Raw genomic sequence first — 26289 nt, 5'->3', positions numbered from 1 at the left:
GGACCAAATTAGAAGAGACACACAAACTCATAAACAACACCCTCACTGGAATAAAATTCACCAGAGAGCAGGAGAAGAACAAACAACTCCCATTCCTGGACGTCATGGTAGAGCGCAAGACAAATGGGGAACTGCAAAAGAAAGTACACCGAAAAGCCACACACACAGACCAGGTATTGAACTTCAATAGTAACCATCCCAGCACACACAAACGAAGCTGTGCACGAACACTATTTAAAAGGGCAACAACACACTGCAGCAACATGGAACTACACCAAGAGGAGGAGGAATACCTCTTCCAAGTGTTCAAGGATAATGGATATCCAAAGAACTGGGTCAGGAGATGCCTACAAGAACAGCATCAGAAAGATTCTACACGCCCCAAAACACTCATCACACTACCCTACATCAGGAACACGTCAGAACTCACCAGAAGACTTCTACAACCGCTGGGCATCAGAGTGGCACACAAACCCACATCAACCCTACGACAAGTGCTCACCCGAACTAAAGACCCACTTCCCGCCATGGACAGGACCAATGTCATCTACAAGATCCCCTGCAGAGACTGCGAGAAACACTACATTGGACAAACAGGAAGGAAACTAACAACAAGAGTACATGAACTCCAACTGGCTACAAAAAGACACGACCAATACTCACTCATCTCAATCCACATGGACAAGGAGAACCATACTTCGAAAGGGACAACACCAAGATCCTGGGACAGGCTAGGCAGAGACAAGCATGAGAATTCCTGGAAGCATGGCACTCCACGAAGCATGCTATTAATAAACACATTGAACTCGACCCCATATACATTCCACTACGGAGGAAACCCGGAAGTGAGGCAATCCATCGCAACGGACCCCGGAGTTTAAAAACCAGGCGGGAAAACACACTGACGCTTCATCAGAGGCTGCACTGAGGATATTACCAAGCACGGTAACGAAACGTCTGCGGAACAACAAACCAGCTCGGCGAGGCAACCAACCTCAAATTATGCTAAATTTGAGGCAATGAGTTGTATGGCAAGAGCAGGAATTTTCATGGAGACACAAGCAGACAATATTAACAGACTAAACTGTAGCAGGTGGAATTCAATATGAAGTTACCCACTTTTGATCTAAGAAAAACAAATCAGAACATTTTCTTAGCAGCGAGAAACTAGGAATAGTGAGGCACAAAAAGAATTGTTAGCTACACACCAAGGCTGGCAAAGATGAAAAGAGTAATCAAATGTGCAGTTATCTCTGATGTTGGCTATTTTACTGACGAAATAGTGATTAGGTTTGACTTTCATCAGAGCCCAATTGGAGTACTGTAATTAGTTCTGCACATCTTATCAAGCATTCATCTGCAATGGTTGGGGTGATTAGTGCTTATTTATCATAATCAAGAAATTATGAAGATGTTACATGAATTAATGCTTGGAGTTTGGAAAATTGAGGGTCGAAACAACTGAGGAGTTTGCATTAAGAGATTTACAGAAAATCAATTTCCTCTGCGGAGAATCCAGAACATGGGTATAATCTTAAAATAAGAGCTAGGCCATTTAGAAGTGAAATCACAGAGGTTTTGTTTTCACACAAAGGGAAATAGAAATCAGAATTCACTCTAGGAGTGGCAGCTGGAGGTCAAATGGAGTTTTCAAGACAGGTTAATAGCTTTTTGTTGTAAGAGCTATCAAGGAAATGGATCAAAATTTAAGCCATTCAGATCATTGGATCTGTTCAGCCATTCCATTTCGTCAGTCAACCTGCATCTCAATTGCAATTACCCTCAAATCTCTGGGCTAGAACTCCAAACCATTCTTTCTGGTTCAAAGGGGATAGTTCAGCCAGCGATCCATGGTTGCTACTTGTGCTTTTTTTTTTTATGTATAGAAACACTGGCAGGGAGAAATGTTGTTGACAACGTTCTGGGAACCTGGGTTCAATCTCGCCATGGCAGATGGCGGAATTTGAATTCAATAAAAAACTGGGATTAAGAGTCTGACTATTAAGAATCCATTGTTGATTACTGTAAAAACCCATCTGGCTCACTAATGTCTTTTAGGGAAGGAAACTGTCATCCTTACCTAGTCTGGTCTACATGCGAGTCCAGACCCACAGCAATGTGGTTGACTCTTAATTGGCTTCTGCGGTGGGCAATAAATGCTGGCCTAGCCTGCAACGCCCTCATCTCGTGAATGAATTTAAAAAAAAAAAAAAAAAAAAAAATCACCCAAGCTCCACTCCTTCAGACAGCAGTTCCGAAGCCAATTAAGCACTTCCCACCGAGCCCACAAAACCACATGGAAACATCACTGATTACATCATTACAAAGAATCAATTTTGTTTGGAAAAATTCTTGCAGCATACACTCACCAAGTGTTGTCCAACTGATGATCTGACTGGCTAAAGGGAGCCCATGTTTATCTGCCAAACTGGAGTGTGTCATGTTCACAACATAGATTGATAGAACAAGACCTGCGATCTGCAAATGAACAGCACTTCTGTATTAGATCACTTTCATACAGTTAAATGCTGTAGTCCCAAAACATCCTTATGATTTAAGCAACATGATGATAAGATATTCTCACAACATAATTCATCTGTGATTTTAGTTCTGCTGTAAAATGAGGAGAGATGAAACTGCTCACCCATATATCTACATGTTGAACAGCTGCAAGGTTTGAGAGAAGGATACTCAAAAATGCTGCAGAGGTATATTTAATGCATCACCACCAACTATTTCAAGAAAATCCTGGCAGAAAATTACTTGCTGTCCAGGCTTGATACATAAACTACTGTACCAAAATAAATTGAAATGGATTTCATGTGCATGCTATTATAAATAATTAAAGATTAGCACATATGTAAATGTGACCTTAAATATTTTGAAAAAGAAGTGTCCAAATGTTGTTGCCCAAACCATGAACTAAAAATCTTGCCTTCTTCCTGATCAGGGAAACTTTGCCTTTACCTCCCACCCAACACTAATTCATTCTCCCAGTGTACCCATATAATGTTCCAACTGGTGCCAGGGTTTCACACTGTTCTACAAGATTCTCAGGTTAAGGGTCTGTGACACTTAAACTGTAATAGCTTTTGTTTTTAAAAAAATAATTTGAAGTATGAAAACAGTCTTGAAAGAAGTGGCCAAAAAAAAAAAAAATAGCCAGGGTTACTGTTCCCAATCAGAGTGGAGTGGCCTCCATGAGGATGGATGCTATGTGAGTTCAGGACGTCAGATTCATTGTTAAAGGGTCACTTATGAATATTGGCAACTTAAAGGAGTCACCCCAAGGAATCTAATAGCACTTGGACAGCAAAAATGGGAGAAGAATTCATAGTCTGTATACATAACAGCACTTCTGAGAACAAGAAAACAAATAGAAACTGAAGTGGTTTCTTTTTAGGTTCTGCAGTTTCTTTCCTTTTCTTTTCCACTGATAATGAGCATCACTAAGTTGAATTAAAATTATTTGTGCAGATTTAATGTGTTACATGTACATTTGACAAACTTGATGAAAATCATTACTCAAAGCATTAACAGAATATGAGACTTGAGAATATTAGTCAATTACCATCCACAAAGCAGTAAGAAAAAAAGAATTTTTTTCAAATGCCTCAAGGTAAATAAAGGTGCTAAAATTAAAAGTTCAGGATGAAATAAAATATGCAGACCTGTGTAGTGTATACGCTTCTGTTCACTATTGTTGTAGTTTCAATTGATTTTGCCTTTGCCATCTTGAAAGAATTGAGGAAGATGAAGCTGCAGATGACAGCCAGTATTCCAGCTCCAGTTCTGTTTCCAATAAAAGACAACAAATTAAAACATATGGCCTACTCAGGGCCATAGGACAACCAGCCCCACGTGTTTGTTAAAAATCACAGAAGGATGCAGCATTGCAGGCGGTCAATTAGTCACTTGTGTCCTATGTTGATTCTTTGGTAGAACAATCCTATCAGTCACACTCCTCACTTCTTTCCCAAAGCTCTCCAAGGTTTACCTTTTCAAGCATATTTCCAAATTCCAGTGTATAATGTCATCATTTTTCTAATTTATAATTTACAAAATATTTCAACATTAAATCTTTCAGTTTAGCCTTAAACATATTGCAGTTTGTTTTCCTGAAGCCTCACTTGCTACATAATGATATCATGGTAATTTTATGCCAGATGATATTAGGGAACTCCTCTTCACACAGAAAGGATATGATTCCAGCAGAAACTATGTAACATGGAGAAGTGGAGATAAAAATTGCCAGATGCATTTAAGGTAGGCTTGATTGTTCCACCGTTTCAATTCTCAACTTTCTTTACCTTCTTCATTCTATATTCCTCAATACCTTTGTCTCATGAAAATCTATAAGCCTTAATCCTGAGAATTTCAATTGATACCAAGTGGGGAGGCAATGGACTAGTGGTATTATCGCTGGACTATTAATCCAGAGACTCAGATAGTGTTCTGGAGACCTGGGTTTGATTCCTGCCATGGCAGACAGTGGAATCTGAATTCAATAAAATATCTGCAATTAAGAATCTAATGATGACCGTGAATCCATTGTCGATTGTCGGAAAAACCCATCTGGTTCACTAATATCCTTTATGGAAGGAAACTGCCATCATTACCTGGTCTGGCCTACATCTGACTCCAGACCCACAGTTTTGTGGTTGAGTCTCAACTGCCCTCTGGGCAATTAGGGATGGGCAATAAATGCTGCCTGGCAAGTGATGCTTTCATCCCATGAATGAATAAAGAAAGTATCCAAAGACTCGTAGGAGATCAATTTCCAAATTTTCATGACATTTGCGTAAAATGTGCGACCTGATTTCACACCCAAATGGTCGAAGCTCTAATCTTTTGAGTTTCAACTCTAATTTTGGATTCGCCCATGAGAGTTAGTAGTTTTTTCTTTACTTATCTTAAATCACTTTTCATTTTGAACACTTTGATTAGATCACCCCTCAGTGTTAAATGCAATCCAATTTTATGCAATCTGTCCTCTTGATAAGCTCTTCAAACTTTATATGGGTGAATCAGTAATAAGCCTCCTCTCTGAGGCTTCCTGGAGGTCCAGTGCCCAAAATGAAATATAACGCTCCACATGTGATCTGACTAAGAGTCTGAACAACTGAGATGCAACTTCTTCCCCTTTGAAATCCAACCCACTTGTGATATAAATCATCCTTCCTTTGGTCTCTTCTGGTTAAATTTTGTGCCTGTGCACCAGCTTTTAATGGTTTGTGCACATAGATCATTTCTATACAGATCCTTTCACTTGTTCACAGTTCTTTGTGTCTCACCATAAAATAAAATTCCAATTCACCTGTTCTGAACTAAACTGATGAACCTCATACATCAAACTCCATTTCCAAGTGGCTGGGGCAGTAGATAGAACCAATAATTTCTTAAACATGCCTCTCTCTTTCAATCTTTCTTGTTTCAAAACCCTTTTTCCTTTCTCTCTCACTGTGCACTCTTTCCTTCTCAGTTCATTCACAATCTATCAATCAACTCTTGTTCCAATTCTCTCAAATTTACTCTGAAGCTTTCAAAATTTTATTAAAGTAATATCAAATTGGAATGAAGAAAGAAGCTATCTTTTTCTGTTTCTCTGCTGAACCAGAAATCCTTGTCAATTTGCCCCCTGCCTAACCAGGCCCAGGAACACAGAGGTTAATTGCAAGGACCCTCACAGTATTGCCCAGTGTGGATTGTTCAGCTGAGTTTGCACTCAAGGCTTAATCTTCCTGGTCTATGCAGGACACTAAACATATACCCAAACAGCTATACGGTTTCAAGCTGAGCAAAAATTAATATTTTAAAATCACTGAAAAAGTTACACACAGATTCAATCATTTTGCATCATTAAAACAGAAAAACAATTATGTCTGAAATCTTGCAATGTTGTTTCGAAAATGATTTCTTCATCAATTATTGTTTAAAAACATAAAAGCTCATATTCTATTTTTCTTTACACCTACCTCAGGATACCACTCTTCTGAATTATGCCACCAATCTCCAAGTGATATATAAAACTAAGTTTTGTTTAAAAAAATAGCTCGTGCAAACTTACACAAGACTAATATTGTGACTTCTGCCTACAACTGGCATCAGTGGAAATACAGCCAGGATGAAGCTGAAAAAGATCCAGCTTAAAGACATGGCCTAAGGAGAATAGAATACAACAAATAAAAAACAAAATTAACATAAACTGTATTGAGACACCAAATAAATTTTACATATTTTCAAACTAATGCAATGATACGAGTCAAAGGACTATAATATTCTTTCACACCTCCAAATTTAAGTTAAAATGAGATTGACCAATGTACAAAAAAAAGTTACATATCATTTGTTTCATGCTCATATGTGTGCATAATAAGTGTTATAATTACTGAAAAGGTACAAGTGCCATCTCTGGATATATTGAATACTTTATGTATAAAGCAAACAGACTTCTTCTCCATTTTCACTCAGTCAGGACTATTATGACAATAATAAAATACTAGGATTCCAATGGATAATTTTTTTTTAAAAACAGGAATTTTATTATTTTTTGATGCCATCAGAAAGTCTGGCTATTGCCTACATAAATTGAAAGTTCAGAGGCAGTGTGCATGACCTTGTTCCTGCCATCTTGCCTGCTTGACCAGACTCCAAATAAATCCAGTCCAAAATGTTAAGGTTTGTAATGATGTTTGCTATGCAGGAATTCCCAGTGGAAGAGTGAGAAAGGGAGGGAGAGAGAGCGAGTGTGCACGCACGTGTGTAAAAAGATCAGGACATATTACAATTTTGTTTCTGATGCTATTCATCCTCAAATAGTTTGCCAATACTACAATATTCATCTATCAAAATACTTAATCTGCAAAATACCACAAGGCTAATGACACTCGGAGATTTATAACAGATGTCTGCATCAATGCAAGGAAACAAGAACAGAAAGGAAAAGATCCCTCTCATATGAAATTAAGGTCTACCCATAAATGGATGATCAGAAAAATCAACAATTTTATTACTGGGATAAAACAGGATGATGCATGGTTGAGAATTTCAATAGTGACTTCTACTGAATAGCACTGATCTACTGCAGCAAAGAACTTTTCTGACATTAGATTCAAGATACACAGAGCACAATAATTGGCATATATCTTGCTGTTTACCTGACTTCAGAATGCTCATTGCTGAAATAATATTCCATTCATCCAATACTGACTAAGAAATCAGCTATAAAAGACTTTAAAGGCAAACATTATAAATTACCAAGAACTTTACTTTCCAAAAACAGTTACAAGGAGCAGCCAGCCTATTGCCCAAATACAAAGTTCATGTGTGGTGCACGATGTTTAAGTGGATATAAAAGAAACAAACTGCAAGTTGTGGAGATCTGAAATATAAACAGAAACTGTTGGAAATACCAAATACAGCTTTCACGGTCTGATCTTCTCTAGATAACAAAAATATAGAAAACATCCCACATTTAGAGCTGCATTAGATGACATAGCATACGCTTAATTATTTTTCTCTGTAGCTTGTTATTCCTGGAGCAGATAGGTAGCCTGAATTCAGGGGCTTGAGGGAGACCATTTCACATCAAGCATGGTCAACCAGGAGACTCTTCTTACCACCCCCACCACAGGCATATTGGAAGGATGTGTAGGTTGATAAATCAACTTGGTCTGACGTGTTACAAATGCACTTTCCGTGGCCATCATGTCCTGGGTTGGGACTTGAACCTGGAGGCCCTGGCTCAGAGGCAAGGACGGTAACCATTACATCACAAGATCTCCTATGGTGAACATATGAAACTTTGAACTCAAAATTTCAAACACAAAGAGGCATCCATATTTCATCAGTTTGTATATTTATGATTCTTATTTATAAAGCCATTAGTATTCAGTTCATTCCATAGGGAAAAAAAATTAAAATAGAAACAGGAAATATTTGAAACTCTCAACCGGCTTGCAAAAATTTCTAAAGAAATAACAAAGTTAATTCAGTGAGTTAAACATGAAACATTAATCTATCATTCTGGGATGCTAACTGTCCTGCTACACTTTTCCAGCACTTATGTTTGCAATTCAGATTTTCAGCATCTCCATTTTCTTTTAATTCTTGGTAAAATGTGAGCAAACATTTGTAAGTTTACCTATGAATATCTTGATATAGTTTTTAGTGTAATCAGCATTGCAATACAAGTTCTCATGGCTAGTCACTGGACCAGGAATGCTAACTCTGCTTTCTCTCCACAGATGTTGCCAGATCTGCTGAGTTTCTCCAGCAATCACTGTTTTTGTTAAGATTTCCAGCATCTGCAGTATTTGGGTTTCTTTTTATTCATTAATGGGATGAGGGTGTCGCTGGCTAGACTAGTATTTTTGGCCATCCCTAATTGCCCAGAAGGCAGTTAAGGTCAACCACATTGCTGTTGGTCTGGAGTCACATGTAGACCAGACCAGGTAAGGATGGTAGTTTCTTTCCCAAATGGACATTAGTGATCCAGATGGGTTTTTCCAACAATCACCAATGGATTTGTGGTCATCATTAGACAGATTTTTATTGAATTCAAATTCTACAATGGTGGGATTCAAACCTGGGTCCCCAACACATTAGCTGGGTCTTTGGATTAACAGTCCAGTGATAATACCAATAGGCCATCGCCTCCCCCTTTATTATAGTACAAATTGTTGTGATCGTGTGAAGTTTCGCATTCTTGCACTTGCCCTGATGATTGCAAAATGAAAAGCTTCGACAACATCTCTCTCTTTTCAAAAATAGTCAAGCTCTGTACTACTAAGCGAAAGTGTGATTTAGGCTTACATAAATATGCAGATAGATAAATAGTGTAACCAATATACCTTTCAAAAAGAAGCACTTTTGTCTCAGGATATATATATATAGCATATTAGATATATGAAATAAGAGATGGGCACCTTGTTCTGATGCAACAGCTTTGAATGCACTGGCCAAATGGCAATAGATACCAGCCCAAAGATGAGGACTTGCCGGTAGAAAAAGCTCGCAATCTAAAACAATGAACATCCTGCCATCAGATATGAATGCAAAGAGATATAAAGTCAGAAAAACTATTAAGCAAAGCAGAGGAGGGAATGAAAACATATTGCAGCAGTACAATGCAATGATTTGCCAATACTCAGTATTTAATACTACAAGCTGCATGTCTGTTTCTTGCAATGGAACATAAATGGTTAAGAAATACTAGCATGGTTAAATGCCAATAGGTTACCTCTACAGAAGCACACCAGGATAGGCTTTAATTATTTTTAATTAAATGTTCTAAAGCTGCAGCAATATTCAAGATGGACTTGCACAATTATGAGTAATTTTACTCAAAGATAATACATGAAATTCATTAGAAGGGTACTTTATAGCTTAAGTGATGTACTACACACAGCATTTCAACTGTAGCTCAGACATAACATAATTTACAAAAAGTACCTTAGTTCGATTGGGAAAGATTACGAAAGATAATGAAGGTTTGTCTTTTATTCATTCATGGGATGTGGGCATACCTACAAGGCCAGCACTTATTGCCTTTCCCTATTGCCCTTGAGTTGATGGTGGTGAGCAGCGCACCATCCCTGCAGTCCATGTGACAAAGTTAATCCCACAGGTCTAACTCTATCAATATAACCTTCAAATTTTTTGTACCTCACATATTTATCTGGTTTCCTTTTAAATACTTCCAATTACCTCGCTTTGGTAGTTTTAAAAGTAAATTGACTTATTCTCATATATCCGCCTCAAGTGAAAGTCCATCACAAATTGTTTCTGACATTGTGGTCAGAACTCATATCTATCAATGTTGAGTGCCAAAGAGTAAGGACACTTCCATTAGTTACAGAAAAGAGTTTCACCTATAATTTAGATAGGAAGACAATGTTAGCAAAGTGGTTTACACTACTTACCATTGTTTCAATGCCCAAAATAAAAAGTATTAAAGAGCCCATGGATTTCGCAGGATGAGTTAAAATTAAATTCATTACGTCTTGAATAATTCTAAACCTGTTAAAATAAGCAATGGGATAAATTATTATTTGGGATCAGTTCACCTAGAAGTTGAAGTTGAATTTAATTTCCAATTCATAAATAACATGCAGGGAAAAAATAATCAGAAATCAACATTCTTAAGATGAAAGTCGTAACATAGGATACATACTTCCATGAAGACCATTTGCTAGAAACACATAACTCAGAAGTCGCACGAAGTAGCAATAATAGTTTGAATTTCGATTCTCCATGCAACAGGATTTAGTTAGGAGACTGGCACAGACCACAAAGGGAATGGTTAGAGCCACTGCCTGCGCCTGGCCACTGGATGTAGTCTACACAGCACCATTCTGAAGCAGTGCTGTGAAAATTTATTGCCCTCACCTGCTGTTGGCCAGGTAAGGTAAATCTATTCCAACTATCACTATAATCAATTTTTTAATCAATGCTATTTTTAAACAATCAATCAGTTATTGCTTCATAACTTCAAGGTTCTTAGAAGTTAGAAGTCTACGCGGAAAGTAATTCAACCAGACTGCAGCAGCATTTTACACATTCACAGGTTGAATATTATTATTTTATGTACTTTTTTGCCTTAATGCTTGGACATTATAATGAATGGTCTGGTAGTCTTTAAATTGGAATAAAGAATCATGAGCTAATTAAAGCATTTTGGCCAATTCTAGAATTGGTAAAATGCTGAAATTCTCTTTTACAAACATAAGATTGTAATAATTTCAGCTTTTTAAACAAGATACAATACTGAAAGGTACCAATTATAACTGCACATTGCAAAACTATTGCTCCATATAACATGCACCTCAGTTTATCTTGTTTCCATAAAGAAACTTTATATTCAGGAATCTTTTAACATTTAGTCCTGCCTTTCTTTGACCGTGTCTCTGAATTACCAAATTACATAATTTCCACCTGGCAATGTGTGTTTATAACTCACCAACTTTACTCACTGTACTCTGTGCATTCACATTGGCACAAAGTAACCCTGACTTAGACTCTATCACTTTCTCTCTTATTCTGATCTTATCTATTAACTTGCAATTGAATTTTGAGTAAAAAAGACTTCTGTTAAAACAGCCACAGTGAATTGTGTTGTCAGCACAGCAGCAGCAGTGGTATGCTAGCAGCATGCAAGATGGCCAACTAGCAAATAAACAAAAAGAAAAATAAAGGTGAAAAATAAAAGGTGAAAAAAAAGGTACGTTCACATTCTTCATCTCAATTTTTTTGGCATCTGTTCACTGCTACGACGCCCAGGAAACCTAACAATCAGATTGAAATTATTTTCCACTTACTCCTTTATTACTGCGTACCACACTGGGACTGGCAGTAGACAATAAATGTAATATGTCCATGGACAGCTCTGAATCCGCAGAAACAGTGTTATCACCACACCAGCCCCAATGAATATTGTAGGAAGGTGATCGCTGGAGGACAGCTGTGAAGCACATGAAATACAACATAGATTTGCAGTGAGGTAGAGTAACTGCCTCAAATTACACAAATAATTCACAAATAAAAAATGTCAGGGAAGCATTGGCATGACCACTTTTAGTGATTTCAAACCGGCCCTTCTTTTAAATGTTATGAAACAATTTTGATAGGCTCCAAATTATAAAAACAATTTTACAAGATCCAACTAGATGTTTGTTTCTTTGTTAAAGCTTTCACAAGTTACTGCAAAGGATAGGTATTTTTGATATTTTATTGGGTCCTTTTCACCTACCTTGCCCAGCTGGCAAACTGGCTTGTTTAGTCTTGTATGGAGTTTGACAATCAACACAAAAGCGTAAGTTGTCCACCCCACAAATCCCAGCACTACACTGATTCCCAAGAAGACTCGGTCATAGGTATGATAGTAAGAGAGTCCTTCCAGGGCAAGGTTTATTAATGACTTGCAAAGATTAATCTGCAAGATAAAATGTGATCATTGAAAATTATTTCATGCATGAAAGATATTGCTCAATGACTGGATTATCATGATCTTGTAGAATTTTTGTGTCAATTATTGCCTATTGCCAGTTCCAGTGTGGTGCACACTAATAAAAGGTGCGGGTGGGAAATAACTTAGACCTGATGCCAAAATTGTCTTGCTTCAACACAATCAACATATGCAACAAAACTATGCAAAAGCAAACTATATTTCCAATGTAGTGTCACTTTTTTTTCCCCCCCCAAATTTTTGGCTGCCAGTTTTGGCAAAATGATGCTATGCAGATTGATATTGAGCATATTTTGTTGTGGCCATTCTTAACAGGACTTTACTTTACACAATTAATTATGACAAGGAAATGCTTTTTAAAAAATAATAAAGTGATTATAATCCCACATTTGCATGGCACTGAAGTCAGGTAAAAGCCCAGACGGAGTAAAGACAGGGAACTCTCCACAAACTAATCTGTAAACCGGTCAGGAATTTAGGACAACTTTATGGTTAGATGGTCACTTTTACTGATACTTTATATCAGCAGTTCCAAAGAACTCTAATGAGGTCAGTGTTTTCCTCTGGGGAAGGCATAACCTTGAAATTAGAGTTGGGCCATTTAGGGGTGATGTTAGCAAGCACATCTTCACACAAATACGATCTGGAACTCTCTCCCAAAAGAAGCTGCTGAGGGTCATTGATTTGAAACAAAATTGAATAAATTTGAAATTCTTCTTTTATAAAAAGGTAGTAATTAAGGTAAATAAGTTAAGATATAATAGGGTAGCGGAACAGGCTTTGTAGGAAGCTGACTGACCTCCTATCTCCAGGTCCCTGTGATGGAGTTTTATCTCCATGACCAGCCTGGGATCTATATGTCCATGTTTACTTGAAAGTGAGGCAATGGCCTAGTGGTTTTATCATGAGACTACTCTAGAGACCCAGTTAATGTTCTAGGGACTCAGCTTCGAATTTCACCATGGCAGATAGTGGAACTTGAATTCAATAAAAATCTGGAATTAGGAGTCTCATGATGACCATGAAACCACTGGTGGTTGCTAACCTTCACTAATATCCTCGCCCGACCTGGTCTACATGTGACACCAGACCTATAGCAATGTGGTTTACATTTAGCACCTTTCTGGGCAATTATGGACACCCTAAGCCCATGAATGAATAAAAGGAAAAATTGTTGAAACTACTGTGCCTTCACTTATTCTGGTGCTCTTCAGGCAGTAACTGGGGAGGCTAGATAATGAGAGACTAGCTTCTCCAATGGGAATTGTAAACCATGTACTAGACTTTTTGGGACGCTATGCTCCCTGTTCCTCCAGCTAGAATGTTAATTGGAAGACTTCTCTCGAGAAGGGTTATTGACTGGCTCAGTTTAGGGCCTCTGATCCTCTCCTACTCACCAAAACTGGGCAGTAAATCCCACTTTAGAGAGCTACTGGCTCATCAGGCTGGCTGTCAACTCTACATTCTGTAGTAGTGCCAGGTTCAAGTGAAGCACTTCCAGGATTATAGCCAGGTCCTAAGGATAAAGAGCTAATCGATGCTGGGCTGAAAAAAAAATCCAGGGCTGAAGGAGATAAAAAGGATCAGTTGTGAGAGGCTGCTCCTTTACTAGGAAGGTTTACTAAACAAATTCATGGAATGGGCATGTTATCAGAGGAGGAAAGGTTGGAAAGACTAGGCTTGTGTCCACTGGAGTTTAGAAGATTAAGAGGGGAATTCATTGAAGCATATCAGGTCTCAAAGGAGTCTTGACAGGGTAAATGTGAAAAGGATGCTTGCTCATCTGGCAGAATCTAAAACAAGGGGTCACTGTTTAAAAATTAGGGGTCATCCATTTGAAATGGGGATGAGGATCGAACTCTGTTCCTCAAAAGGTATCGGAAGCAGAGCCTCCGAATATTTTTAAGGCAGAGGTACACAGATTCTTGATTAGCAAGAGGGTGAAACGTCAAAGGGATAAGTGGAAATATGGAGTAATCAGATGAGCCATAATCTTACTAAATAGCAGAGAGGGCTCAAGGATGAGTGGCATTCTCCTGCTCCCAAATTTATATGTTTGTATGATACAGGGGATAACCAAAAGAGACTTCTCCCCTCTGCTCCAGCAATCCTACCTTCCCCAATACCAATTTACACAATAAAAACTGTCATGCTACCTGTCAAGCCTGGACCTCCCTCCGCTGTGGATAAAGTTGCAATGGAAGTGGGATAAGGCACTTGTGTGGCTGTTAAATTAGCAACTAAGGGTCTCAACAGAGGCAAGGGTTGACAGGCTGCCCAAATCCTCCACTCCCCATAACATGAACGATAGGCTACGGGTGGGCAGGTAAACAATGGGCAGGACAAACACTGCCCAAGCATCCCACCTTCTATTGCATGGTGGAGCACTGTAAAATCAAGGTCCATGGTTTAAAGCATGCACAATAGAATGGGGGATGCTTGCAAAATCAATACGAAAAATGAAATTTTCCATTATTAAACTTTTCACAACACTGTCGTAGAGACAGTTTCCATAATAGCTTTTATCAAGTGAAAAAATAAAACAGAAGCACGGCACGCTGTTTTACCAGAACATAAAATTTTTAAGAATAGTAAAATTAAAAGATAAAATGTAAAGTTTTCTTTAAAGTATAGATATCCCAAGGTACAGGGTAGTGCGCTGAATGGCTGTACATGATACTTCCTAGACGGAAAACAAGATAGATATTTATTTATTTCCAGAAAACAGAGTAATAAATTAAAAAATACACTTTAATTTTATGGTAAAAGAATAAGTTAACAGCATTTTGTGTTTAAAATGTTCATAAAATGGAACTAATTAATTTCTTAATGTGAACAATTGCACTTTCCATGCAATACTTACTGCTTCATTGTACTGGCGCTGTTGAATATATAGCCGGGCTTTGCGTAGCATGTCCTGCCCTTTGGAAAGGGAAAGAGGTCTAACAAAAGGAAAGAAATAGTCAAAACTGAATCCCCAAACAAGTGCAAATGTTCACTGACACAAATTGGCTATCAATTTATTCCAATTCCAATAACAAGGTGCAATCAGGGAGGCAAACAAGATTATTTATATATGTATAAAATGAGATTTTATTACATATTATTTCAGTAAAAGGGAAAGCTCATGTTTAACTAGCTGTAATTGAAACTCACAAGAGAAATACACAATATGATTTCCTTTATCAGGTTAACCAACTGAACCAAATCGATCAATGCCCCCAAACTGGACTGATAGATTTATACTGAGATTGCATACATTTAGTCTCACCAGCTGACTATTCCAAATCATTATATAGCAAAAATGGAGGTGGTTGCAATATTCTGAAGGCAGTGCAACTGTACAGCAATGCTGTCAATGTAAATGTTATGTGACATAATAAATAAGTTCTTTCTTGAGGACCTTTAAATGAGCTTCTGATATACCGATCAAAGAGTTTACCAAAAAGAAAAAAAGTGCTAAGTAAGAGCAAAAACATGATTATTCTCTAAGCTTTACGATGCATTTAGAAACCCGATGAAATTAGAAGACCTGCCTTCATCAACTGGAAACCCAAATGGAAGAGTATCACGTGATGTTGAGACAGATAGAGCAATGTAATGAGAGATGACTTCCCTTGAATCAGTGGCAGAACATTAATAAGTGAAAAGAACAAAAAAGAATCAGCAGCAGTGAACATAAACCTATGAAAATATACAGCAACCAGTGGTGAAGATAAAAAAAAACGACTCAGGACACACCTACCAACATGGCAAGCTAGCACAAATAGTAATTTGATGTTGATTGATAAATATTGACCATAACAACAGGATTAGTTACCCTCCTCTTTGAAATCATGCCACTAGATCTTTTACAGTCACCTGACAGAACAGATAAAGCTGTGGTTTATAGTCTCAGCTGAAAGAGGACAGATCCAACAGTGCAACACTCCCTTACGATTGCACTGGATATTTGAGCTCAAGATTCTGCAATGGGTTTGGAATGTATAGCCTTCTGATTCATAGCCAGCAGTGCCACCAACTGAGCCATGGATAACTCATTCAGAAAATGGGCAGTAGCATACAGTGAACCTACCTTGCTCCCCAGCCTACCCTGATAAAGTAATAAAAAAATTGAGAATAAAGGATTTAATCAACCAAATCTATTGATTCATTCTTTCACAGAATGTGGACACTGTTGGCATGACTGACACGCTTATTGTCTGCACCTAATTACAACTAAACCAATTGGTTTACTAGGCCAATTCAGAGGGCAGTTAAGAGTCCACCACACTGTTACATGGCTAGAGTCATAGGCCAAGCCAGGTCAGATGGTAGACTTCTTTAACTAAGGACATTAGTGAATGAGATGGGTTTTTATGGGAAATGCTGATAGTTTCAGTTTGTGATCACTGGGATGAGATTCAGCTCCAGATTCTTTTTTATTCATTCACAGGATGAGTGCATCACTGGCCAGGCAGCATTTATTGCCCAAGCCTAATTGCCCAGAGGGCAGTTAAGAGTCAACCACAATGCTGTGGGTCTGGAGTCACATGCAGGTCAGACCAGGTAAGGATGGCAGATTCCTTCCATAAAGGACATTAGTGAACCAGATGGGTTTTTCCTGACAATTAGCAATGGATTTCTGGTCATCATTAGATTCTTAATTCCAGATATTTATTGAATTCAAATTCCACCACCTACCGTTGTGGGATTCGAACACAGGTCCCCAAAATGTTATCTGGTTCTCCAGATTAATAGTCCAGTGATAATACCACTAGGAAAGGATTTGAACCAATGTCCTGGAACATTCTGAATTACTGGTCCACGTGTCAAAGCCACTACATCAACACATCCACCTAAATTATGGTCAACAAATCAGTTCTGGTGAAAGGTCACTGGACTCAAAACGTTAACTGTTTTTCTCTCTACAGATGCTGCCACACATGCTGAGTTTCTCCAGCAATTTCTGTTTTTGTTTCAGAATTCTAGCATCTGTAGTTCTTTGTTTTTACGTTGGGAAAATTGGGAATTGATTAGTTACAAACTTCCAATACTCTAAATTATTAATGTAAAACCCAGAGCCATAGTCTTAAATTGAGGGGTTGATCATGAAGGGCTGCAATGTACAGAAATCACTTCATTGAAATGAGTGAGAACCTTTAGGTTTCTCTACCTCAGAGGACTGCATCATCTCGATCAGTGAATAAATTCAAAGCCAAGATTGACAGACCTTCGATCTCTCAGGGGGCTGAGGAACATGGGAAGTACCGAGAAAGTCAGTTAAAGCCCAAGATCAGCCTGGATCACATTAAATGATGAGCAGTCTTGACAAGCAAAGTGGCTGACTCCTGCTCCTTGTGTGCTTGACTTGCTCGACTCACTGCAGATTGCAAAATAGCAAAATAGCAAAAACTATACCCCATTCAAAAATATGTAAAATACCAGTAGTTAAAAAAAACTGTAAAAGTCCGTCACCAAATTTGGAAAATATAAACTGATTCAAAAGAATCAGCAAGACAAGAAAAGTAGGTTATGTCTTTGACGTGTGCAAGAGAAAGATCAATGTCATTTACATAGATTTTCAGGTGACATTTGATACACATGGCCACATGGTGGCTCAGCGGGACAGAGGGCAGGGGGCTGGATGGTGGCACAATGGCTCAGTGGTTAGCACTGCTGCCTCACAGCCCCAGGGACCCAGGTTCAATTCCATCCTTGGGTAACTGTGTGGAATTGGCACATTCTCCCAGTGTCTGCGTGGGTTTCCTCCCGGTATTCCGGTTTTCTCCCAGCCAGGTGGATTGGCCATGCTAAATTGTCCATAGTGTCCAGGGATGTGCAAGTTACGTAGGTTAGCCATGGGAAATGCAGGGTTACAGGGATCGGGTAGAGTGAGGGTGGGATGCTCTTCAGAGGGTCAGTGTGAACTTGATAGGCTGAATGGCCACACTGTTGGGATTCTATAATTCTATTAAAGGAGGCATTACTAGGTAAAAATTGAGACACATGAAACTGGAGACAGGACAGGAAATTGGGCAGAAGGTAGGAAACACAGAGCTGAAATAAAAGAAGTCTTTATTTAAAAGGTCATTCCTGGAATGTAGGCACCACTGGCGAGGTCATTGTTTAACGCCTATCCCCAATTGTCCTGAATTGAACAATTTACTAGGTCAATTGTTAAGGGCAGTTAAGACTCAGCCATATTGCTTCGGATCTGGAGTCACATATAGGGCAGAACAAGTAAGCTGAGCCTTCTTTCCCAGAAGGATTTTAGTCAATCAGGTGGGTTTTCACGACAATTCAGGGGTCACATGGTCACAATTATTGGTACTAGCTTTTCACAGATTGAATACGTTAATTTAACATACATTTATTAATTCCTACTGCGGGATTTGAGCTGGTATTTTCAGATCATTAATCTAATATCTGGATTACTGGACTAGTATGCTTTCATTTGCTCAAATTAGACACAAATTGTTTTCCAATTTAAGTGTATTTACGATTGGCGTGGCTTAGGAATAGAGAAAAGCATGTTTATGTTTGTGTGTGATATCAAGCTAGATGACATAATGAGCCATGTACAATAGAACAGAAAATTACAAAAAGATATGGACAGACAAAATGAGTGGGTGGAATGATTAGATGGTAGTGCTCAACGTACCAAATCTGCAGGAGCACATCGCCAATTTACATGAAAATACAAGTTGATCCAGAAAGCTAGAGTAGGGTGTGAATGAACGAAAGAGTCTACTTTGTTTAGGCACAGATTATCTTGAAAACTAGCTCACTAGTCTAAAAAATGATCACAAAAGGCTTGGATAAGTAAGGAAGGTAGAATCTCTACAGTTACACACAACCTTGGTCAGACCTCATTTGAATAAATGTGTTCAGTTTTTTGCATCCCAAACTAGGAACGATATATGGGCCTTGGACAAAGTCCAAAGAGATTCGTTAGTATGACTCCAAGTATAAAGTGATTGAGCAATAATGAGACTGGATCAACATCCCTGAAGGTGAAAAAGAAAAAGTGTGATTTGACTACAAATTAGGCATATTGAGAGAAGAAGACACAGAGTAGGGACTTCCCACTCTGTCCATTAAGAGGCCAGGGAAGGGTGCACACTGAGGGGAACACTGGCTGTCCACAGCCATTTGAGGGCCAGTAAAGATTGAAGGTGAAATTTCTGCCCCTCAGTGACAGGAACTCCCACCTCAGAGTTGTTGACCAATCAGAAGCTGGCAGCTCTCAAGCACTTGCAGACAGAGTACTGGATTGGGATCTGAATCAGCACTTGGGGTCTTTGCAGAGTGCCAAGCTGGCAGGCTTGAGTGAGGGGTTTGGTGAAGAGGGGATAAAACTTTGGTGTTTCCCCATCCAACCATTCAACCAGCCTAACATGAATCATGTAGATCTCACTCCTGCCCACCACCAGATCACACAGGGAAATCTGCTTGGCTGGTTGCTGGAATGGATCTTTTTTGTTTCCCGTTAAAGTCCAGATGCAGTGGACGAGGCCCTCAAGTATGAACTAACTGCCCACTCAAGGGCCTCGACTGCCCCATTGGCAGCTGATCCACCTAATGCCAGTCCCCGCATTCAATCCCACCACAAAGGAGCTTAAAACCCAGCACCATGCGAGTCACATGGCACAGTTGAGTATTTTTGTTCTTATGCTTCCTAGTGCTTTCTTTGAGATACCCTGGCTTTGTATAAATATAACCTAGTGTAATCTCAAATGGCTGGAATTTGTTTTCTTTTTACAGATGAATGGTTTGTAGATATGTACTAAGGTCAGAAATAATAAAATGATTATATTTGTCCTATCCCAGGATGCATTAATTTTCAATATTGTTTAGCTTCTGGTGAAAGACATGCGAGATTCATGCCTGTGGACTTTCTTGGTCACCACTTTATGGAACAAGCTAATGCACACAGTCTTGAGATAAGGAAACAAGACAATGAGCACAGGATGATCACATCTAAACCGTTTTAAACTGCAAACGAATGTCTTGTAAGAACTACCTAATTTCTGAAATCTTGTTTACTACCTGACAACAGTTATTGTAATGAATCATTGAGTCAGGATTAAATGGATTGATGATGGTTTTGTGTCTGCAAAATATTTCCAGAAAAGTATGATTGTGTTTATTTGTTTGCTTGGCTCTGTTAAAGACAGTGTATGGCTGGACTTTGTTGCATAAAATAAAGGATTACATTACAAGAATAATTAGTTGACTCAGACAGTTACAACACGGAAGGAGGATTTTGAGCACATCAGGTCCAGGCCAGTCGATAAGGTAAATAGAGTACCTGTCAAAAGTCAGTAGTATTTTATAATCAGCACTTGCACCCTTTTCTACTCATACCTACTTAAAACCTACCGACATAAGCAAATCTGGCCAATGGCAAGGCAATCCCATATAAGGCAGCATATGCATTAGTTAATATATGCCTGGATAGATTGTACTAACTACCATTTAAAGTTCTACAGGTCTGTTTGCTGAACGAACCTGGCTCCCAATCTGGCACAGCCTCAGTCTTAAAATTCTTATTTCTCCACAGACTTACCTCTTTGAATCTCTGTAATCTTTACTATTATGATCTTGCAGTTCTGATATTACAAAAATTGTTAAGAAAGAAAAAAAATTCAAAATATAGATTTCAAATAGATACACTAGGTATTAAAAATCCTTTCAAGATGAAAGTGACAGTGGACAATACTGGACTAGTTCAAAGCCTATTGCCACTCTTAATTACCTGGAATTATCTCACCATTATCTCTCCGCCTATATATTCTGTGCTCGTGTGCTTCCATCCAGTTCACCTGACGAAGGAGCAGTGCTCCAAAAGCTTGTAATTTCAAATAAACCTGTTGGACTATAACCTGGTGTCGTGTGACTTCTGACAAAGCCTACTGAACTGTGTTACCTCGGCATCCATCATAAAAGGAAAACATTTAACATTTAACATTCAACTAACCCTTGGGCAACATAACAGTCCTTCTAAAGGTGTGAGAATTCAAAGTTTGTGGAAGGTGAGAAAGAAAAGAACAACAACGTAGTTAACTTCTTTACCAAATGAAACAATGGCTTATTTAAAATTAACACAGCAGCCACTTTGAGATAACAAGGTGTAGAGCTGGATGAACACAGCAGGCTAAGCAGCATCATAGGAGCTCAAAACGTCAGCCTTCCTGCTCCTATGATGCTGCTTGGCCTGCTGTGCTCATCCAGCTCTACACCTTGTTATCTCAGATTTTCCAGCATCTGCAGTTCCTACCATCTCTGATAGCAGCCATTTTGCTTTGTGATAAAGACAGGCTCCAAAAGCCATTTGTGTAGAGACCAGAAGACAAACATCTTTAAGTAGTCATTGCTTGTCAATAGTGAAAGGTATCCAAGATTGTTGAGCTGAACCAGCCTAACATGAATCACATGTTAGTGCTACATGGATCTATTCTGCTCAGTCCATCTGTGGGAGCAAGTTCCAGCCAGATGACTACAGAATCTATTACAGCTTCTTAAAAAAATAAGTTGGCGTCAGGTTAAAACTATTTCAATTGAAGATAATCTTCACGCAAGCCAGCCTACAACAGTAGTAGAGACTGATCTTATTTCCATCTCCATACATCAATCTGTATTCTTGCTAATAACTTTATCAGTTTTACTTGAACTACAATGGAAGTTTTGCAAATAAATTAGCAACTATGTTAAGTCTGAAGTTTTGCTGTTTTTTTAAAAAATGCTGAAACACTTGAAAACTAAAAATGGACCACACAAACAGATACAAATTTAATTCATGGATCACTACGAAGACGCAACTGATGTGGTCGTGAGTTTACCAACTGTCCAAGATACTTGCACTTTCTCTTCCATTTATACATCACTGATTTAGGTGACTATGTCTTCAGTTATCTGGGTCCTTAGTTCTGGAAGTTCATCTCTAAAGGTCTCTGTGTCTCTCTTTGAGCATCTCTCTTCACCCAAATTCTATGGCCTGGTCTTCCATTTGAAGCCTTTGCTAAATTAAAGCACATGAATGACAGGCAATCTCAATGGAGCATATAAAGATGGTGAAGGGAATTGTTAGGATAGAAGCTGAGAGACTGCTTCCTCAGCTGGGGAATCTGAAACACGAGGGACAGTCTCAGGACTGGAGGTTAATCATTTAGTAGCAAGATAATGAGAAATTACTTCACAACCTTGCAAGATTTTCTTTAGATATATAAAGATCAAAAGAGAGGCAAAAGTGCACATTGGGCTGCTGAAAAATAACGCTGGAGAAGTCACAACGGGGAACAAAGAAATGACAGAGGAACTGAACAAGTACTTTGTGTCAGTCTTCATGGTGGAAGACACAAGTAACATCCCAAACATTCAAACGAGTCGGGGGGGCGTCAAAAGGGGAGTATGGTGGCCATCGCCAAGGAGAAGGTTTAGAAAAACTGGAAGTCTTAAAGTGGATAAATCATCTGGACCAGAAGGGAGATAGCTGAAGAGATAGTGGAAGTGTTAGTGTGATCTTCCAGGAATCACTGGAGTCAGGGAGGGTCCCAGAAGACTGGAAAATCACTAATGTAACCCCCCCGTTTAAAAAGGGAGCAAGGCAAAAGACGGGAAATTACAGGCCAATTAGCCTGACCTCGGTCGTTGGTAAGATTATAGAGTCCATTGTGAAAGGTGAGATTTCGGAATACTTGGAAATGAATGGAGAAATAGGGCAAAGTCAGCATGGTTTCATCAAGGGGAGGTCATACCTGACAAATCTGTTAGAATTCTTTGAGAAGGTAATGAGCAGGTTAGACCAAGAAGAGCCAATGGATGTTACCTACCTGGGCTTCCAGAAGGCCTTTGACAAGGTGCAGCACAGGAGGGTGCTGAGTAAGATAAGAGCCCACGGTGTTAGAGGCAAGGTGCTCGCATGGATAGAAGATTGGCTGCCTGGCAGAAAGCAGAGAGTGAGGATAAAAAGGGTCCTTCTCAGGATGGCAGCTGGTGACTAGTGGTGTTCTGCAAGGGTCAGTGGGACCACAACTTTTCATTTTATACATTAATGACCTAGATGAAGGAACTGAGGGCATTCTGGCTAAGTTTGCAGATAATACAAAGATAGGTGGAGAGACAGGTAGTATTCAGGAGGCAGGGAAGCTGCAGAAGGATTTAGACAGGTTAGGAGAGTGGGCAAAGTGACAGACGGAATACAATGTGGGTAAGTGTGAAGTTATGCACTTTGGTAGGAAGAATAGAGGCATCGATTAAATGCCTCTAAATTCTAAATGGTGTGAAAATTCAGAAATCTGAAGTGCAAAGGGACTTGGGAATCCTAGTCCAGGATTCTCACAAGATAAACTTGCAGGTTGAGTTGGTAGTTAGGAAGGCAAATACAATTTTGACATTTATTTTGAGAGGACTAGAATACAAAAGCAGGGATGTACTTCTGAGGATTGAAAAGGCTCTGGTCAGACCACATTTAGAGTACTGCGAGCAATTTTGGACCCATGCCTCAGGAAGGATGTACTGGCCTTGGAGTCGGTCCAGAGGAGGTTCATGAGAACGATCCCAGGAATGAACAGGCTTAACATATGAAGAATATTTGATGACTCTGGGTTTATACACGATGGAATTGAGAAGGATGAAGCAGGATCTAATTGAAACTTACAGAATACTGAACGGCCTGGACAGAGTGGACGTTGGGAACATGTTTCCATTAGCAGGAGAAACTAGGACCCGAGGGCACTGCTTTAGAGTAAAGGGAAGAGCCTTTAGAACAGAGATGAGGAGAAACTTGTTCAGCCAGAGAGTGGTGAATCTATGGAATTCACTGCCATGGATGGCTGAAAGGACCAGGTCATTGAGTATATTTAAGACAGAGGTAGATAGATTCTTGATTGTCAAGGGGATCAAAGGTTAGGAGGGAGAAAGTGGGATAATGAGGTTGAGAAACTCATCAACCATGACTGAATGGCAGAGCTGACTTGATGGGCCGAATGGCCTAATTTCTGCTCCTATGTCTTATGGTCTAGCCTTAAAGAGTTGTAGATTTTGGATTGTGGATATTCCCTTGTTGAATACATTTAATGTTTGAATGGGTAGACTTTTGGCCTCTTGGGGAATTATCAGAAAGGTCGAGTTAAAGCCCAATACCGACATGACCGTACTAAATAATGGAGCAGGCCTCATGGACCAAATGGTGTACAAACGCTATTATTTTTTGTGTTAGGTAGATTTAAAATTTCCATCATTCAGTGAACGAGGATTCCTGGCAGAGTGCACAGCATAAATGCTCGGAGTTTATAATTGTCTGCTGCACTTGAAGAAGCACTAAATTATCCCAAACAAAAAAAAACTTGCTAATTTTAGTTCAGTCTCGAAACCTAACAAGAAAGTAGGTGGGTGCCATTTCTGTTAAGTTAGCAAAATTCTACAACAAAACAGTTTGGATGTTTTACTTCTAATGAGCTATAATGCGAGTTTCAAAAAAATGTAAACTGTAATTTGTACAGCAGCTGTTAAATAATATAACTGCATTTATATCGCTGCCATAGAGACAAGATGTCAGCAGATTTTCTTCAAGGTGCCATACTCGTTTTCAATTCCAATCAGTTGCATAGAGATTCTCTGGAAAGTTCAATTTACACTTCAATGCAAATTTGGCAACAATCAAATAGTTTCATGTCACACGTTTATGAAGTGGACAGGTGCCAAAATATAGCATGTTACAGTGCTCCACTGGGAGAGAATGGGTTGACAGATACTAATAGCTGTCTCTCGAAAAAGGCCAATTTGGCATACAACTCATTTATGAGCCATTTTAGTAATTTCCTCTGCCCCTCAGATCAACCTCAACAGAGGAAACAGTTAATACCAACATTTACAAATAGAATAATAAGACACTTTCACCTTGATGGAGTGCTAACGGCTACAGACACATGGCTTTCCTGCTATTGATGGCAATCTGGAAGATAAATGTTCGAACCTCAGAAGCAATGACAGCAGCAGAGACTATGATGATCATGGCTCTTGCTGTGAAATTAACTGCTTCCTCTTCAGGAAAGCCACATGCTCTGAGCTAATTCAACCAGTCAGTCAGCACACTTACATTGTTTTGTACAACATTACCATCCTGACTTGAAACTCTACTGCAGTTCCTTCACTATTGCTGAAATCAAATCCTGGAACTCCCTTTTTAATAGAAGTATGCACGAAAGCAGCTCACCACCACCTTCTCAAGGGCAATTAGGGATGGAAAATAAATGCTTGCCTAGCCAGTGATGCTCAGGTCACAAGAAAGAATTAAAAAATCTCAGTGGTGATATATGTATACTGCTGAACAGTCAGCTGCGTCAGTTGTCACACCCGCCGAGTGCATCAAGATTTGCAATTGTCTCATGACACAGAACTCTCAGTTCTGTGACCCTAGCTTGCAAAATAGCCAAAAAAGACATTATTTCTGTCATTCACACCACCACATCACAGTCATAGTGTCATGATGTCGGGAGGCTGTGAGGATCCAGAGAAGAACAGAGCACAGTTTATCAAATCACCCTCTGATAAAAGACCAATGATTAATAAAATGCAAGAGAAAGTTAAATGAAAGCTATTTTAGTGTAATTCTCTTAGGATATAAGGAGGGTAGACAGTATACAAAATTAAGAACATAAGAACATAAGAACTAGGAGCAGGAGTAGGCCGTCTGGCCCTTCGAGCCTGCTCCGCCATTCAATAAGATCATGGCTGATCCTTTCGTGGACTCAGATCCACTTACCCGCGTTCTCACCGTATCCCTTAATTCCTTTATTGTTCAAAAAAAATCTACCTTTTTTTTAAAAAAACGTTTACTGAAGTAGCGTCAACTACTTCACTGGGCAAGGAATTCCATAGATTAACAACCCTCTGGGTGAAGAAATTCCTTCTCAGTTCAGTCCTATATCTGCTCCCTCTAATCTTAAGGCTATGCCCTCTTGTCCTAGCTTCACCTGCCAGTGGAAACATCCTCTCTATTTCTGTCTTATCTATTCCCTTCATAACTTTATATGTTTCAATAAGATCCCCCCTCAATCTTCTGAATTCCAATGAATATAATCCCAATCTACTCAGTCTCTCCTCATAAGCCATCCCTCTCAACTCCGGAATCAACCGAGTGAACCTCCTTTGCACCCCCTCCAGTGCCAGTACATCTTTTCTCAAGTAAGGAGACCAAAATTGCACACAGTATTCCAGGTGTGGCCTCACCAGCACCTTGTACAGCTGCAACATAACCTCTCTGCTTTTTATTTCAATCCTTTTAGCAATGAAGGACAAAATTCCATTTGCCTTCCTAATTACTTGTTGTACCTGCAGAC

The 26289-nt window shown here is 39.1% G+C and overlaps 1 protein-coding gene across 7 annotated transcripts in view; it reads right to left on the bottom strand.

Annotated features, from left to right (window-relative positions):
* The window catches only part of pign (phosphatidylinositol glycan anchor biosynthesis, class N), a 97524-nt gene that overhangs the window by 28781 nt on the left and 42454 nt on the right, over positions 1-26289 (bottom strand). For all 7 annotated transcript variants that reach the window (XR_007265618.1, XM_048616921.1, XM_048616911.1 and 4 more), the window contains 8 exons: positions 14829-14907; positions 11750-11932; positions 11319-11461; positions 9924-10020; positions 8928-9020; positions 6068-6159; positions 3672-3792; positions 2370-2478 (listed from right to left, as the gene is read on the bottom strand). Coding sequence is in view for 6 of the 7 variants with exons in the window: in XM_048616921.1 (XP_048472878.1) it covers positions 2370-2478; positions 3672-3792; positions 6068-6159; positions 8928-9020; positions 9924-10020; positions 11319-11461; positions 11750-11932; positions 14829-14907 (917 nt within the window). In the remaining variant the exon portion in view is untranslated. The remainder of the gene's footprint in view (positions 1-2369; positions 2479-3671; positions 3793-6067; positions 6160-8927; positions 9021-9923; positions 10021-11318; positions 11462-11749; positions 11933-14828; positions 14908-26289) is intronic.

This window comes from Rhincodon typus, chromosome 2 (assembly GCF_021869965.1).
Source record: "Rhincodon typus isolate 14 chromosome 2, sRhiTyp1.1, whole genome shotgun sequence".
Lineage (NCBI taxonomy): Eukaryota > Metazoa > Chordata > Chondrichthyes > Orectolobiformes > Rhincodontidae > Rhincodon > Rhincodon typus.
This window is presented reverse-complemented; position numbering and strand designations above follow the sequence as displayed.